The following is an 18,416-nucleotide window of genomic DNA, read 5'->3' on the forward strand; positions in this document are numbered from 1 at the left end:
CATGGCCTCAAGAGCTGGGTATGACACTGAAGTGTTGTGGGAACGAAAACACTCCCCACCTCATGACTCACCAGGCCAGGCAAGAGCTGTTGGCTGGTGAATGCCCCAAGGCCATGGGACAAGGCTGTCCCACCCCTCCAGAACCACCATAAAAGCCAGCCCAGAGTCTCTCTCCCTCACACACTTCTCCTCAAGCCTTCTCCTCCTGCTCCTGCTGACAACCAGGTGAGACTCAATCCCCCAACTCTCCTGCTCCTGCACCTCTCGCCTCTCTCTTACATCATGCTCAGCCCCAACCTTGGCAGCCCTCATGCCTCCCCACAGCATCACAACAGCCTCCACAGCCCCTAACCCTCCTGAAGCACCACTCCTCATGCTCCCACACTCCTGTCCTACCTCATCCCTCTCTCTTCCAGGCACCCTCCACACCACACCCATGGCCTGCAACAGCCTCTGCCGTCCCTGCGGACCCACCCCGCTGGCCAACAGCTGCAACGAACCCTGTGCCCTGCAATGCCAGGATTCCCGTGTCATCATCAACCCTTCCCCTGTGCTGGTCACCCTGCCAGGACCCATCATGACCTCCTTCCCCCAGAGCACCGCTGTCGGATCCACCTCCTCGGCTGCCGTGGGCACTGAGCTCAGTGTGCAGGGACAGCCCATCTCTGGTGGATTTGGTGGCTTTGGTGGCTACGGCCTTGGCTATGGCCGTGGATTTGGCTACGGGCTGGGAGGCCTGGGCTGCTATGGCAGAAGGGGCTATGGAAACATCTGCTAAGGGCCCTCAGCACCAACCCTGATACCAACCACTCACTCCTTGGAACTCATCTCTGGCATTGAAGATGCATCTCTGGGACAAGGCTCTCAAATGCGCTCAGCACTTCCAGTTCCTGCTCTCAGAACACCAAGCAAGGCAACAGCCAACGGGCCAGCCCAGGCTGCCTGCAAAAATGGCCCATCTGCCTCCTCCTCTTCTGCCTCTCTGTGCTCTGCATCGCCCCTTCAGCTTTGTCCAGCTCCTCTGCTGCAAACCCCTTCTCCCAAGCCAGAGACCATTGGGCACCTCTAGCTGCTCCCACTGTGGGGCAGGAAGCCCTTGGTGCTCTGGCCAAACCATTGGCAACCAAGGGGCCTCGGCTGATGGTCGCCCTACTTGCACCCCAGACCAGCTCCTTTATACTGGCTGCTCCTGAGTGTTCACTGTTCTACCTCAATAAAGTTTTCCTGCATCATAACCTCAAAAGACTCTTTCTTCTTTCCTCTCCCTAGACACTTTGAGAGGAGTATACTGTGGTTTTTTTGTTGGTAGTTGGTTATATGGTGGTGGTTTTTTAATGTGTGGGGTTTTTTTTTTTTTTTTTTTTCTGTTAGTGAGATTAATTTTTTTATTTTTTGGTTACTTTGTAATTATTTTTAGAATTTTAGGATGATTTAGTTAATTTATATGGGTGTATAAGTGTGTAAGTCCTTCTCAGGGATGCTGTTAATTAACTCATTGCCCATCCAACACCCGTTACTGAGATTGATCCAGTCCAGATGCAGGACCTTCCTCTTGGCCCTGCTGACCTTCACGAGCTTCACACCAGCCCATCTCCACAGACTTTCTGGTACCCTCTGGGTGCCATCCCTTCCCTCCAGACCATAAACCACACCATTCACCTGGGAGTCATCCCCTATCTTGCCAAGGGGGCATTCAAACCCACTCTACATGTCCCTCACAAAGATGGGAAGTTGCAATGGTTCCATTATCAATCACTATGGATCACCACTAATCCCTGTTCTCCACACTGGGACATGGAGTGACCACAACTTTTCAGTGAGACCATCCTGCCCATTTCTTATCCAGCCAGATGTCCAGCCATCAACTCCAGCTTAGATACAAGGATGTTGTCTGGCACAGGAACAAAAGTTTTGCACAAGTCCACCTACAGGATACTGGCTCTCCATCTCTTCATCCACCCATAGTGGAACCAATACCAACCCACTAAATCTGTCACCAAGGTCAGATGAATGTGGCCTCAAGAGCTGAACGTGGAATTCCAGAGCTGTTTGATGCAAAACATTCCCAACCTCATGACACAGCAGGCTCTGCCAGGCAAAAGCTTCTGCCTGGAAAATATCCCAGTGTCATGGACAAAAGTTGTCCCAAACTTTCAGCCATGGATCATCCTCAAGGCCATACTCTTGATCTCCTCTGGCAGAGTCTTGTCTTCCCTGATCTCAGTAATCCATAGATTAAATGTTCTCCAATATCACCAGAGCAGAGGGGCAGAACTTTCTGCACCGGGATTGGAGCAATCCCAAACATGCAGGGTAAAGGAGGGGTGATGAGAGGATTGAGACCAGCCCCAGGGAGGAGCACTTGGGGTGTTGGATGAAGAATTGGATGTGCCCCAGCCATGTGCACCCACTGACCAGAAACTCCTCCTGTGTCCTGGGCTCATCCCACAGTGTAGGCAGCACAAGAGAGTGGGGGAATCTCACCATCTGGTCTCCTGTACTAAAATCAGAATTCTGTGTTGAACTCTGAGCTCACAAATACAAGGAAAATGTAGATGTGCTTCACAGGATCTGTAGAAGGGCATGGAAGATGATGAGGGAAAGAAGCAACTGCTGTCCAGCAAAAGCGAACACACCATCCAGAGAGGTTTGGGCCAGAGGCAGGGATAGATCTGCATTAGGGTATCCTGATCTGTGATTCAGTAACTGAAGGATTTGTGGGATGCACGAGAGGAGCAAAGCGTACCAGTTTTTAGAGTAGGGAAATAAATCATAAAAGAGGATCTGGAGCACTTTTTCCACCAACTCCAATGGACACTGGAACCCTGGCAGAGAGCTGAGTGAGACTGGAAGGGTCTTGGCATCAGAAAGAAGAGGCACTCATCTTAAAATGTGATGCAGGAAAACTTTATTGAGGTAGAAGACTGAAAGGCCATAAGCATCAAACGGAAGGGAGCCAGGCTGAAGTGCAAGTAGGGTGACAATCAGCCGTGGTCCTTTGCTTGAAGGAGGCTTTGCTAGATCATCAGAGCCTTCCTGCCCCACAGAGGGAGCATGGCATGCTGAGAGACCTTAGCAGATGTAGCCGCCCCTTCTGCCATAGCAACCCAGGCCTCCCAGGCCATAGCCAAATCCATGGCCATAGTCAAAGCCACCAAAGCCACCAAATCCGCCAGAGATGGGCTGTCCCTGCACACTGAGCTCAGTGCCCACAGCAGCCGAGGAGGTGGATCCGACGGCAGTGTTCTGGGGGAAGGAGGTCATGATGGGTCCTGGCAGGGTGACCAGCACAGGGGAAGGGTTGATGATGACACGGGAATCCTGGCATTGCAGGGCACAGGGCTCGTTGCAGCTGTTGGCCAGCGGGGTGGGTCCGCAGGGACTGCAGCGGTTGTAGCAGGCCATGGGTGTGGTGTGGAGGGTCCTGGAAGAGAGAGGGGTGAGGCAGGGCAGAAGTGTGGGCAATGATGCAGGAGAGTGAGGGAGTGTGGAGGCTGCTGTGGGTCTGTGGGGAGGCGTGAGGGCTGCTGAGGCTGGAGCTGAGTGTGCTGGAAGAGAGGGGCCAGGGGTGCAGGAGCAGGAGGGTCAGGGTCGTAAGGCTCACCTGGTTGTCAGCAGGAGCAAGAGGAGAAGGTGTCAGGAGAAGTCTGTGAGGCAGGAGACTCTGCATTGGCTTTTATGCTGATCTTGGATGGGCAGGACAGCCGTGTTTCGTGGCCTTGGGGCATTCTTGGGGTGGCAGCTTTTGGCTGTTCCAGCCTGCTGAGTCATGAGGTAGGGAATGTTCTCCTTCATCCATTTCCATAATTCCTTATCCTGCTCTTGAAACTGTGTCCATTTGACCTTGGCAGCAACTTCTAATTGGGAGCTGGTATTTCGGAATATTTGATGGTTCCGTGTGTGTCACGGAGGGGTGAATAAACAGTCACAGCCCAGGGAAGGCGCAATGTCATCAGTGCGGTCATCTTGTGGCAGTTGTTTTCTATGGTTTGTTGGTGCCTGGGACTCTTTTCTGTGCCACTGGATGTCCATCACTCACTGTGTTGCACCCAGGAATGCTGAGGGAGCTGCTGATGTCCTCAGAAGGTCACTCTGCAATAACCTGGAAAGGTCACAGTGCCTGAGAGCCCTTCATGATAGAGGAAAGAAATCTCCTCCATTCTGTGTTTTCAATGATATCAAGAAACAGGATCAGGGAAACAAGAGGCAATCCAGGGTTGAACTTCTTCCATTGTACTTTGAAATTTATACAATTTACACAAAAAAATACTCTGTCATTCAAAGTGTATTCCTTGACCTCATTCAGGAATCCAATAAACAACAAACGAGGCCAAATCCCTTTTTTCTCAGGCTGCTCTGTGACATCAATTCTTTTTTTCCGTGTTCAAGCCACAAGTTTTCATAACTTATAATTAGTAAGTCTTAATATGTTGTTCCTATGAGCAAACCCCAATAATTACTAACGGGCAGCCAGTAAGCTCCTCTTTCCCTTTGTGTCACAGAGCAGTTGTTCCTCTGTGGAATTGTGCAATTTCATGTTCTGCTCCTGAGGCCATCTCCATCTGACCTTGGTGGTAGGCTAAGTTGCAAAAATTAGAGACCAAGGTGTTGATTGTGAGTGTCACGACTCGTAGAAGATTCAACCACAGCTTAGGAGATTTGGGGTGCCACCACTGAGGTCATTCTATGGCATATTGACAACATGTCCCATTTGCATTTTTGCCTCCCGCCTGAAAGAAATTCCAGCTCTCTCAGCTTCTCATCTTAAGGATCCTCCACTCCCATCACTACCGTGGTCTCTTGGCCAACCATGTCCATGGTCTTGTTCTGCTGAGGAGCCCCAACAGTGGTGCAGAATAGAATGTTCAACTCCTGTAACCTGCCTGTATTTCTTTTCCTAATCCTGTCCTGGTAACTGCTGGAGTTTTCACAGCCAAGGCTACATGGCCACCTCATGATCCATTTATGGAATTTCAGCCCAGAGCAGTGACCATACCCAAGGTTGCAGCGAAGTAGGCTTGGACAGAAGGAATGGCTGGGGGTTACCTGAAGACATGAAATAACACCTAAATTCCTGTAGGCTTTGTTTGCCTCTTCAACATTCAAAACAAACCAGCTCCAATTCATTGACCTCTGTTTCTGCCAATTGAAACATGCAGTCAAGGTCAAATGGACACAGACTCAAGGGAAGAACATAGAATTGCAGAGAATCAGGAAGGAAAACACTCCCCACCTCATTACTCACTAGGCTGGGCCAGCCAAGAATGCCACAAAATTGCCTCCAAAATGCCCCAAGGCCATGGGACAAGGCTGTCCCGCCCCTCCAGGACCAGCATAAATACCACTACAGAGCCTCTCTCCCTCACACACTTCTACTGACTTCTCCTTGTGCTCCTGCTGACAACCAGGTGAGACTTAAGCTTCTGACCCTCCTGCTCCTGCACCCCTGGTCCCTCTTTACCAGCACTCCCAGCCCCAGCCTCAGCAGCCCTCACACCTCCCCACAGCATCACAACAGCCTCCACACTCCCTCACCCTGCTGACACTTCATCCCTCACACCCCCACACCCCTACCCTGCTTTATCGTCCTTTCTTCCAGGCACCCTCCACACCACACCCATGGCCTGCTACAACCGCTGCACTCCCTGTGGACCCACCCCGCTGGCCAACAGCTGCAACGAGCCCTGTGCCCTGCAATGCCAGGATTCCCGTGTCATCATCGACCCTTCCCCTGTGCTGGTCACCCTGCCAGGACCCATCATGACCTCCTTCCCCCAGAACACCGCCGTCGGATCCACCTCCTCCGCTGCCGTGGGCACTGAGCTCAGTGTGCAGGGACAGCCCATCTCTGGGGGATTTGGTGGCTTTGGTGGCTTTGGCTATGGCCGTGGATTTGGCTATGGGTTGGGAGGCCTGGGCTGCTATGGCAGAAGGGGCGGCTACATCTGCTAAGGGCCCTCAGCACCACTCCTGACACCACCACCTCAGGAGTCTGCTAAAAGTGCAAGCCAATCTCCTTGGCTGACGGTCACTGTACTTGCATCTTACACTGAATTCCTTCCACTTTGTTCTTCTGCCGCTTCCTTTGCCTCAATAAACTTTTCTTGCATCAAAACCCGAGAAGTCTCCTGTTCTTTTTTGATTCAAATGGTCTCACATCCTCACTGAGTACATTCCACAGCTCAGCAGGACACAGGACTACATGGATTAGACCAAAAATATCTTCCCTTACAAATATGTCAAATAACCAATAACAGAGTCTGGCATGGGAAGCAGAGGAGGGAACACCTTCCACAATCTGTCACACACATCTCAGATGATACACCAAAGATTGGACACATCAATGCTGTCCTGGGTACAGCTCTGGTAAAGCCTTTCCATGCCAGGGAACACTTGACAAACTCTTCCCAGCAGGTCTCTTGAACCCTTGCAGCAAACTGGGGAACTACATCAATCACTCTGTCAGGAAACCGGGAGTGCAAGTGCTTCGACTCCCCTGCTCCAGCAGAGTCAGCAAGAGCAGCATTTCCAGCACCATGGACAGTTCAGTGATAGGTCTCTCATGACGGACACTCCAACACATTTTCCACTCTGTGGCCAATGTCACAATGAAAGATCCTTGTATTCTTTGTCCAGGGAATTCCATTTTGTTTCACTTGTGCCCTTGCTGTGAGCAAGCCCTGCACATGAGGACTGCTGAGAACAGCCGGGCTTCCTTGTTTTCATCCGCCACCATCAGGGATTTGCACACACTGATAACATCCCCCAATTCATCCTTGTCCACCGTGAGTCCCAGCTGTCTCAGACTATCCTCTAGGAATGATTCTCCAACCCCTTTGAAGTCTTGTTGTCCTGAACTGGTCTGGATTCACTAAATCTACTTCATTTTCACACTGGGGAGCCCAGGACTGCCCACAATACCTCACATGGGACCTCACCAGGGCTGAACAGACAGTTCACTTCTCTCTGCTTGGTCATACACTTTCCCCATCCTAACCTGGACACTTGCATTCCCTTTTCCCACACAGGGACACCTCTTGCTCCATTTTTTCTCAACCACAACTACAAAACAAATGCTTTTTCATAGAAGAAAACAATTGTTCTGACTGACACTCAGGCATTCCTTCTTACCTGGGATGACTCCTCCCAACAAACAGCCCTTGGCAGAACCCCATTCTACCCTGACAGAACCCCATCAGATGTCCAGCACCTCTCAGGTTTTCTGTGTTGGCCCAATGGATCCAGCTCCTGGCCTACAGCACTGGGGGCTTGCTGCCATCTGGACTTTGGGACACTCACCACAAGCCTCTGTGTCCAGCCCCTCAGACCTTTGTCAGATGTCCACGCTGGGCACTGATACAACCCGGACTTGCCCGGTTGTCAATGATCCTGAAATGCTCACTCACAACAACCCTGGGTGACCTCGCAGTCCTCTTTCTGACAACCACAACTGGTCTGAGCCCTTTTCATCCAGCCAAAGTTGGGAACTAAATCACCCTGGATAGCAAAAGCTTAAAAGCAAGAGGGGCACCAAGATATCCACAAGGTAGAGTGAACAGGAAAAGTCAGGTTTAGTGTCATGCTTAGCCAGGTGGGATCAAGGTGGAGGAGGATGAAATGTGAGGGAAGGGGCAACACCTCCAGCACAGCTGCAAATTCCAAAGCAGCCTGAGAGGGTTGTGAGGGAATGGGGCCCCTCTTCAAAACACATCCACAAACCACAGCACATGAATGTCATGCAGTGACCTCACTGATGACACCTCGGTGCTCCAATGCTTTGGTTGTTTACTCTGCCCTCCCTGACATGAACTTTCCATGCACATCCTCCCAAATACCTACTCACATTTAAAAACAGCTGCCAAGGTGAGAAGGAAAAGGAGTCAAGAGCAGGACATGGAATCATAGAATTCCATAAAGAAATACCCACATCATGATAGAAAAGGAAAAATGAGTTTGCTGAGCATCAGCAAATTATTGGGTTTTGCTTACAGGAACAAAATATAAAGACTTACATGTTATACCTCATCCCTTTAATGTGGAATAAATGAAGTCATGTCACAGACAAGCTGGGGAAAAAAGCGATCAGGCCAGCGTTACTGATTGTTTGGGTTTTTTAATTTCTGAATGAGGTCAAGACATAGACTTTAATTGGCTGAGCACATTGGCATGTAAAGTTGAGAATTCTATATGGACCAGAAAAGTGGAACAAATTCAGCGTGAATAATCTCTCGTTTTCCAGATGCTGTCACTTCATCTGACTGAAGACACAAGGAGATGGACTCCCTTTCATTCATCAGAAACTGCTCCTAGGTATGAGGACCTTTCCAAGTTATTGCAGAGTAACATTTTGAGGACATCAGCAGCTCCCTCAGCATTCCTGGGTGCAACACAATGACTGATGGACACCCAGAGGCAAAGAATAGGGCCCAGTCATCAGAAGGAACCCACAAGCCACAGAACATCAGAGCCACAAAATTACTTTACCTGATGACATTGCAGTTCTCTGGGGTTCTGGCTGTTTATTCATTCCTCCCTGACACACATGAAACAATCAAATCCTCCCAAAGATCAGCTCTCCCTTTAAGCGGCCCCCAAGGTGAGATGGACACAGCCCCAAGGGAAGGACACAGAATTGCAGAATTGCAAAAAGAAAAACGCTCCCCACCTCAGGACTCACCAAGCAAGAACTGCAGCCTGCAAAATGCCCCAAGGCCATGGGACAAAGCTGTCCCGCCCCTTCAGAACCAGCATAAAAGCCTGCCCAGAGCCTCTCACCCTCACACACTTCTCCTCAAGCCTTCTCCTCCTGCTCCTGCAGACTACCAGGTGAGCCTCAAGCTTTGACCAGCCTCAGCAGCCCTCATGCCTCCCCACAGCCCCACAACAGCCTCCATACTCCCTCACCTCCTGCACCCCCACACCCCTGCCCTACCTCATCCCCCTCTCTTCCAGGCACCCTCCACACCACACCCATGGCCTGCTACAACCGCTGCACTCCCTGCGGACCCACCCCGCTGGCCAACAGCTGCAACGAGCCCTGTGCCCTGCAATGCCAGGATTCCCGTGTCATCATCGACCCTTCCCCTGTGCTGGTCACCCTGCCAGGACCCATCATGACCTCCTTCCCCCAGAGCACCGCCGTCGGATCCACCTCCTCCGCTGCCGTGGGCACTGAGCTCAGTGTGCAGGGACAGCCCATCTCTGGTGGCTTTGGCGGCTTTGGCTTTGGCCTTGGCTATGGCCGTGGATTTGGCTATGGCCTGGGAGGCCTGGGCTGCTATGGCAGAAGGGGTGGCTACATCTGCTAAGGAGTCGTTCACCACCTTGGAGCTCTGGCAACAGCTCCTGCAAGCAAAGCACCTTGCCCGATGGTCGCCCTGCTTGCAACTCGCACCAGATGCCTTCCGTCTTTTTCTCCTCTGTCTTCACTCTTTTCCCTCAATAAAGTTATGTTGCATCAAAGCCTGAGAAGTTTCCTCTTCTTTTTGATTCCAAATTGTCTCACATCCTCACCTAGCACACTGTGAGGCCTTAATAGGCTGTTGGCATAGGGGAAAAGGGCTGGAGCACCTTTCTTAGGACATACATTCCCACCAGTAATCACAAGAATTGCACAGGAAGCAGGGTTGAAGTGTGATCTTCCAGAATGTGTCTCAAGCCCATCACCTGCTGCACCAAAGGCTCTGTCACACCAATGCTCTCCTGCTCATGGCTCTGAAAAAGCTACGAAATGCCAGTAGACACTTCACAAACTCTTTTCCCCAGCTGGATCCTCATACCCTCCCTGTAAACAGTCATGGAATCATGCGTTTTGGGAGGAACACTGAAGAGCAAGAGCTTCATTTCCTGCTGCTCAAGTCAGACCGAGAAGAGAAGGAATTCCAGCACCATGGGCAGTTCCAGTTCTGGATCTCCCAGGACAGACTCCAACACCTTTTCCATTCTGTGACCACCCTCATGCCAAAACATGCTTCTCTTCCTTGCCCATGGAAGTACATCTGTTTTCACTTGTGTTGTTGCCCTGTTTCCTTCTCATGCGCACTGCTGAGGACGGCTGTGATCCCTCATCTCATTCCCTATCAGGGATTTGCACTCACTGATGACAAGCCTCTCTCCATCGTTGTCTCCGGGAGTCACAGATTTCTGAGTCTCATCTGTGAATGATCTCCCAGCCCCTTTAGAATCTTGTTGGCCACAAACTGGTTTTGTTTCTAAGTTCATGATCATCTTCCACTGGGGAGCCCAGAACTGCCCAAACCACACCCCATGGGACCCAGTTAGTGCTCTAAAGAGAGGATGGGCCACCTCTCCCAACCTCATGTCAAGAATTGTCTGAAATCTATCTTAGACACCTTTTCAACTAAAGCTTCATTGAGAACTTGTAGTCTCTTTGTTCTCCACCAGCACTACAGGGTCCTGCTCAGCAAAGCTGCTTTCCAGATTCTCAGCCCACATTATGACCCAGGGCCAAGTGCCATTCCTGCCCAGATGCAGAACTTCTCATTTCCCACTCTTGAAATGCAGGAGATTCCTGTTATCCTCAGTCTCCAGGTCTCTCTGACTGGTGGAACAGCCAAGTGGTGCCTCAGACACCCTATCACCTGCCAGCTTGCTGAGGGGGCAACTCTCCAACTGTCCACGTGGAAAGGAAGACTCCAGGCACTCAAACCTGGCACAGATGCAAAGCCCAGACCAGCCTGACTGACCTGGGATAATTTGGGGCCCCTGTTCACAACACACACAAAACCTCAAAACTATGAGTTTCATGGGTTCCTCACTGATGACACCCCAACTCTACATAATATTGCTCACATCTTCAGTCCCCTTTGACATGCACCATCAACACCAGCCTTTGGTTTCAGATACCCACACTTTAAAGAAGGAATGACTGCAGTAGAAGGGGCAGTTCCTCATGCACAGCACAGCTGCAAATCCCACACCAGCTGGACAGGGCTGGGAGGGAATGGGGCCCCTCTTCACAACACACCCACAAATTAAATCACACAAGTACCACAAAATGACCTCACTGATGACACCCATATTTTCTGAGGCTTTTTTTGCATATTCTGGTTTCTCTGACACACATTTTCCATGCCAATGCTCTCAAATACCAACATTCACTTCAAAGATGCCGCCAAGGTCAGATGGACATGGTCTCCTTAGAGCAAGACATGACACGGCAGAGTCGCAGGGAGGAAAACACTCCTCACATCATGACTTGCCAGTCCGGGCCTGGCAGAACCCGTAACCTGCAAAATGCCCCAAGGTCATGGGACAAGGCTGTCCCACCCTTCCAGGACCAGCATAAAAGCCGGTCCAGAGCATCTCTCTCTCACAAGCTCCTCCTGACTCCTCCTACTCCTGTTCCTCCTGACAACCAGGTGAGGCTCAATCCCCTGGCCCGCCTGCTCCTACACCCCTGGCTCCTCTCTTCCAGCCTGCTCAGCTCCAGCCTCCACACCCCCCCCAACAGCCTCCACACTTCTTCACCCCTCAGACCCCCACAGCCCTGCCCTGCCTCATCCCTCTCTCTTCCAGGACCCTCCACACCACACCCATGGCCTGCTACAACCGCTGCACTCCCTGCGGACCCACCCCGCTGGCCAACAGCTGCAACGAGCCCTGTGCCCTGCAATGCCAGGATTCCCGCGTCATCATCAACCCTTCCCCTGTGATGGTCACCCTGCCAGGACCCATCATGACCTCCTTCCCCCAGAACACCGCCGTCGGATCCACCTCCTCCGCTGCACTGGGCACTGAGCTCAATGCCCAGGGACAGCCCATCTCTGGGGGATTTGGCTTTGGCCTTGGCTACGGCCTGGGAGGCCTGGGCTGCTATGGCACAAGGGGCTATGGCTCCATCTGCTAAGGGCCCTCAGCACCACCCCTGACACCACCAGCTTTGGGCTGTGGCCACAGCTCCTGCAAGCAAAGCACCTCAGCTGATGGTCTCTCTACTTGCGCTTCACACTGCATCACTTCTGCCTCTTTCTCGTGCCTTTTAACTCTTTTGCCTCAATAAAGTTTTCCTGCATCAGATCCTGACATGTCTCGTCATCTTTATAAATTCCAGTGGTCTCAGATCCTCACCTCACACAGTGTCAGACAGGGCATTGGGGTGAATGGAAAAGGGGCACAACACATTTCTTAGTAAATATGTCACCACCACTAACAATCAAGACTGGCACAGGAAGTAAAGGATTGGGAGGACTTTCCAGAACATGGCATAAGCCCATCACGTACTACACCAAAATGTTTTGACATATTGATGATCTCCTGAGCACAGCTCTGATAGAGTGTCTCCATGCCAGCACACACTTGACAAATTCTCTTCCCAGGAGAACCCTTGAACCCTCACAGCAGAGTCACAAAATCATCCACTTGGGCAGGAACTCTGCGATGTAAGTGCTTCATTCCCCTCAGCTCAAGAAAGACTAACAAGTGCAGGATTTCCAGGTCTATGGACAATTCAGGTTTGGTTCTCCCAGGACAGGGACTCCACCATGTCTTCCGCTCTCTGTCCACTCTCATATTGAAAAATGTTTCCCTTCTTTGCCCATTGAATTTCATCTGTTTTCACTTTTGTCCTTGCCCTCTTTTCCTGTATGGTTGCACTACTGTGGATAAATGGATTCCCTTGACTTCATTCCTGCCATCTGGGATTTTCATACATTGATGACACCCTGCTGTCCATCCTTGTCTCCTGGAAGTCCCAGCTCTCCCAACCTCTCTTCTATGACAGATTCTCCAGCCCTTTCATTATGTTGGTTGTCCTGCATTTTTGTGAATTAAATTTCCCTAATAGGAAACTAAACCTCCACTAGCGAAACTAAAGTTCATTCCCTCTTCTCCACAGCTTGGTGAAAGGGAAACAAGACTGGTGTTAAAAAATTTCCATTCAGACAATTTCAGAGAGCAATAAGGTCAGTTCTCTTCTTCTGAAAATTGAACATCCTTCAACTTCTCCTCACCTGCCTTGCTCTCCTTTTCCTTCAGCTGCTTTCCGTTCCATGTGTCAGTCAGAACCTGGCACTGTGACCCCACAGGATGACCTTGCTGGGCCCAGCTGAGACGATTGCTATGGATCAACCAGCACTGGACTTTGGGGAGCTTGGGTGACCTTCATAAATCTCAGGAATTGCTTTCCCATCTCCATGGAGAAAGGCCTGGCAAATAGATCGGGCAGGAGAGATGGAGCCAAGCCAGGCAGGAATGCACTGGAAGGAGCAGCCCCTCAGCCCCAGAACGCCTGCAAAGCCCAGACCAGCCTGACATGGCTGGCAGGGAATGGGGCCCCTCTTCACAACACACACAAAAACCACGGCACAGCAGTATCACAGGGTGACATCAGTGATGCCACCCCACCTCTCCCAAGCTTTGGTAATGTCTTCACCCCACCCTGACATGCACCATCAACAGCAGTTCTTAACCTCTAATAATCGCAGTTAAAAGCTGCAGTCAAGGTCAGATGGACACAGACTCAAGAGAAGGACATGGAATAACAGAATTCCAAAAACAAACACCTGCACCATGACAGGGAAAGAAAGATGATGTTGCTGACCAGAGCTAGTAATTATTGGGTTTTGCTCACAGGAACACAATGTTAAGCCTTAAAGGATACAAGTTATGAAACCATATGACCTTCATGTGGAGTAAGACAACTGATGTCACAGACCTACCTGAGCACCTGTTTCTTGTGTGTTTAATGAGTTTCTTAATGAGGTCAAGGAATACAATTTAAATGACAGAGTGCATTATCATGAAGATTTGAGAATTCCAAAAGGGCCATAACACTGGAACAAGTTCAGCCTGAACAGTCTCTCCTTTTCCAGATTTTCTCCCATTGCATTCAAGGCAGAATGCCACAAGCTCTCTTTAATCCTTCAGGCACTCCCAGGCACTGGGACCTTGCCAAGCTATAACACAGGGACCTTCCCAGGACATCAGCAGCTCCCTCAGCATTCCTGGGTGCAACACAATGACTGATGGACATCCAGTGGCACAGAACAGAGTCCCAGTCTTCCCAAGGCACTGACAAAGCACAGCACACAAATGCCACAAAATTACTTCACTGATGACATTGTAGTTCCCCAGGGCTAAGGCTGCTTATTCAGTCCTCCCTTACAAACATTAATAAATAAATACTCCCAAATACCAACTCCTGATTGAAAGCTGCTGCCAAGGTCAGATGGTCACTGACTCAAAGAGTTGGACATGGAATTGAAGAGTTGTGGGAACAAAAACACTCTGCACCTCATGACTCAGCAGGCTAGGTCAGCCAAGAATTACCGCCTGCCAAATGCCCCAAGGCCATGGGACAAGGCTGTCCCGCCCCTCCAGAACCAGCATAAAAGCCAGCCCAGAGCCTCTCTCCCTCACACACTTCTTCTCAAGCCTTCTCCTCGTGCCGACAACCAGGTGAGTCTCAAACCCCTGACCCTCCTTCTCCTGCACCTCTCACCCCTCTCATCTCTTACAGTCAGCCCCAGCCACTGCAGCACTCACGCCTCCCCACAGCCACACAACAGCCTCCACACTCCCTCCTGCATCATTGCCCACACCTCTGCCCTTCCTCACCCCCTCTCTTCCAGGCACCCTCCACACCACACCCATGGCCTGCAACAGCCTCTGCCGTCCCTGCGGACCCACTCCGCTGGCCAACAGCTGCAACGAGCCCTGTGCCCTGCAATGCCAGGATTCCCGTGTCATCATCAACCCTTCCCCTGTGCTGGTCACCCTGCCAGGACCCATCATGACCTCCTTCCCCCAGAGCACCGCCGTTGGATCCACCTCCTCCGCTGCCGTGGGCACTGAGCTCAGTGTGCAGGGACAGCCCATCTCTGGCGGCTTTGGTGGCTTCGGTGGCTTTGGCTACGGCCGTGGATTTGGCTACGGCCTAGGAGGCCTGGGCTGCTATGGCAGAAGGGGCGGCTACATCTGCTAAGGGCCCTCAGCCCCACCCCTGTTACCACCAGCTCCATGCTCTGCCAACAGCTCCTGCAAGCAAAGCACCTCAGCTGATGGTTGCCCTACTTCTACCTCAGGCCGGATCCTTTAAAATACTTTCTGCAGTCGTTTCTTTATTTTGTTTTGTTTTTTGACTTAGTAAAGATTTCCTGCATCAAAGCCTGATGTGTCTCCTCATCTTTGCTCATTGTTATGATTTCCTGTGGTGTCACCTCCTTACCCAACACAGTGTCAGGAATAGACTGTTGGACTGAATGGAAAAAAGTCTCAAACCTTTCTTAGAAAATATATCTCCACCAGTAGCAATCAAGACTGGTATGGGAACCATGGATTGAGGGGAGACACAAACCCATCACCTACCACACCAAAGGCTTTGACACAACAAATCTCTCTTGCTTATGGCTCTCTTCAGGTCCTTGCGGGCCAGTACACACTTGACAAACTCTCTTCCCAGCAGGACTCCCTAACCCTCCCCCAAAAAATAGGAACAACATCATCCAATTAGACAGTAATTCTGGAGCGCAATTGCTTCATTCTCTGCTGCTCGATCGTAGCCAACAAGAGCCGGATTTCCAGGACCTTGGACAGTTCAGAGCTGGCTCTCCCAGAACCGATACTCGACCACCTCTTTTACTCTGGGCCAAACCTCGTACTGAAAAAGGTTTTCTGCCTTTCCCAGGGAATTCCATCTGTTTTCACTTGTGCCTTTCCCTCTTGTCCTGCATGTGTGCACTGCTGAGAGCAGCCAGGCTCCTTCGACTTCACCCTCAGCAATTAGGAATTTGTGCATACTGATGACATCCCTATGTCCAGCCTTGTCCTCTGGGAATCCCACCTCTCACATTCTCTCCGCTGGGAAAGATTCTCCAGGCCCTTTAAAATCTTTTGGGCCCTGAACTGGTGTCAATTCACCAAATCTACTTCATTTACATGTGGGAAGCCTAGAACTGCTGAGAACACCTCATTTGGGATCTCACCAGTGTTCAGGAGACACCAAGAGTCACTTCCCCCTGTTTCATCACAACACTGTTCCCAATCTGGACCTGAAGACTTGGGGTCCCTTTTCCCCAGAATGATACAGGGACACCTCCTGCTCCACTTTTTTTTAAACACAAGGGCGATTTGTCAGAAGAAAACTATTCTTACCTTTGATGCTCATACATTCCTCCCTACCTGGGGCGACTCCTCCCAACAAACAGCTCTTGGCAGATGCCCTTGCTGAGCTTCAGCATCAGATTTTCAGGGTTGCCCCAGTGGATCCAACTCCTGGGCTACAGCACTGGGGTCTTGCTGCCATCTGGACTTTTGAACACTGACCACAAACCTCCAGGTCTAGCCCCTCAGGCCTTTCTCAGGCCACCATTCTGGGCCCTGACACAACCTGGACTTGCCTGGTTGTCAAAGATCATGAAATGCTCACTTGCAACAACCCTGGGTGACCTCCCAGTTCTTGTTCTGACAACCACAAGTGGTCTGAGCCCTTTGCATCCATCCCAAGTTGGGACCTAAATCATCCCAGATAGCAAAAGCTTACAGGCAAGAGGACCACCAAGATATCCACAGAGCAGAGTGAACAGGAAAAGTCAGGTCTAGTGTCAGGCTTAGTCAGGTGGGATCAAGGTGGGGACTAATGAATGTGAGGGAAGGGGCAACATCTTCAGCACATCACAGAGCAGCCTGATGGGGCTGGGAGGGAATGGGGCTCCTCATCACAGCACATCCATAAAACAGAGCCCAGAAGTGACACGGGATCATTTCACTGATGACACCACAGCTCTCCAAAATTTTGGCTGTTTATTGGGCCCAGCCTAACGCCCATCTTCCATGCAAACCCTCTCAAATATCAACTTGCACTTAAAAACTGCTGTCAAGGTTAGATGGACAAGGCCTCAAGAGAATGACATGGAATCATAGAATTTAATGAAGAAATGTCCATACCATGTCAAAGAAGGAAAGAGGAATACGCTGACTGTAATTATTGGTTTTTGCTGACAGGAACACAGTATTAAGTAAGACTTAAGGGATAAAAGATATGAAATCTGAGAGCTTGAATGCAGAATAAAAGAATTGGAGTCACAGACCAGCCATGATAAAAAAAGGATTAAACACTCTTGACTGGTGGGTTTCTTTGATTTCTTAATGATGTTAGGATATACACTTAAAATTAAAGAATTTGCTGTTGTGTAATTCTCTGAAACCCAAATGGACCTTAAAAATGAAGCAAATCCATCCTGATGAGGACCTGGTTTTCCAGTTCTGTCTCTTGATCTCATTCAAGACACAAAGGGATTAGTCCAGTCTTCCCAATAAACCACAGCACACAAGTGCCACAAAATGACCTCAATGATGACATCACACCTCTCCTGGGCTCTGGTTGTTTATTCAGCCCTCCCTGACAGGTGATGAACAATCACATCCTCCCAAACACCAACTGTCACTCTAAAGCTGCCGCCAAGGTCAGATGGACACAGACTCAAGAGCAGGACATGGAATTGCAGAATTGCATAAAAGAAACCACTCCTCACCTCATGACTCACCAGGCTGGGTCAGCCAAGAGCTGCTGCCTCAAAAATGCCCCAAGACCATGGGACAAGGCTGTCCCGCCCCTCCAGAACCAGCATAAAAGCTGGCCCAGAGTCTCTCTCCCTCACACACTTCTCCTCAAGCCTTCTACTTCTGCTTCTGCAGACTACCAGGTGAGTCTCAAACCCCAATCCTTCTGCTCCTTCACCCCTGACTCCTCTGTTTCAACAGGCTCTGCCCCAGACTCCGCAGCCCTCACGCCTCCCCACTGCCCCACAACAGCCTCCACACTCCCTCACTCTTCGCCATCACTGCCCCTCAGACCCGTACACGCCTGCCCTGCCTCACCCTCCTCTCTTCCAGGCACCCTCCACACCACACCCATGGCCTGCAACAGCCTCTGCCGTCCCTGCGGACCCACCCCGCTGGCCAACAGCTGCAACGAGCCCTGTGCCCTGCAATGCCAGGATTCCCGTGTCATCATCAACCCTTCCCCTGTGCTGGTCACCCTGCCAGGACCCATCATGACCTCCTTCCCCCAGAACACCGCCGTCGGATCCACCTCCTCCGCTGCTCTGGGCACTGAGCTCAATGCCCAGGGACAGCCCATCTCTGGCGGATTTGGCTTTGGCCTTGGCTACGGCCTGGGAGGCCTGGGCTGCTATGGCACAAGGGGCTATGGCTCCATCTGCTAAGGGCCCTCAGCACCACCCCTGACACCACCAGCTCTGCCCTCTGCCAACAGCTCCTGCAAGCAAAGCACCTCAGCTGATGGTTGCCCTGCTTGCAGCTCACACCACCTCCTTTCTCACTTCTTTCTCCTACCTTGTAATTCTTTTCTTCAATAAAGTTTTCCTGGAATATAGCCTCACGTCTCCTCCTCCTTTGTTCTGCCATGGCTCTTGCAACTTCCCATGCTCAAAGTC

The 18,416-nt window shown here is 50.9% G+C and overlaps 1 protein-coding gene and 3 pseudogenes across 1 annotated transcript; all 4 read left to right on the forward strand.

Moving 5' to 3' along the window:
* Positions 1 to 436: 436 nt before the first annotated feature.
* Positions 437 to 5,952, forward strand: LOC128951008 (feather beta keratin-like). Its single transcript, XM_054296141.1, has 2 exons — positions 437 to 684; positions 5,886 to 5,952. The coding sequence occupies exons 1-2, from the start codon at positions 437 to 439 to the stop codon at positions 5,950 to 5,952; spliced, it is 315 nt and encodes a 104-aa protein (XP_054152116.1).
* A 2,749-nt stretch (positions 5,953 to 8,701) lies between these two features.
* Positions 8,702 to 9,308, forward strand: LOC128933354 (feather beta keratin-like; annotated as a pseudogene).
* Positions 9,309 to 11,256: 1,948 nt separating this feature from the next.
* LOC128945627 (feather beta keratin-like) lies at positions 11,257 to 14,944 on the forward strand (annotated as a pseudogene).
* A 2,594-nt stretch (positions 14,945 to 17,538) lies between these two features.
* Positions 17,539 to 18,185, forward strand: LOC128933364 (feather beta keratin-like; annotated as a pseudogene).
* The last annotated feature ends 231 nt before the right edge of the window (positions 18,186 to 18,416 follow it).

Source organism: Melozone crissalis, unplaced genomic scaffold (genome assembly GCF_028551555.1).
Source record: "Melozone crissalis strain CALT ecotype California unplaced genomic scaffold, PUWL_Pcris_2 ptg000002l_1, whole genome shotgun sequence".
Lineage (NCBI taxonomy): Eukaryota > Metazoa > Chordata > Aves > Passeriformes > Passerellidae > Melozone > Melozone crissalis.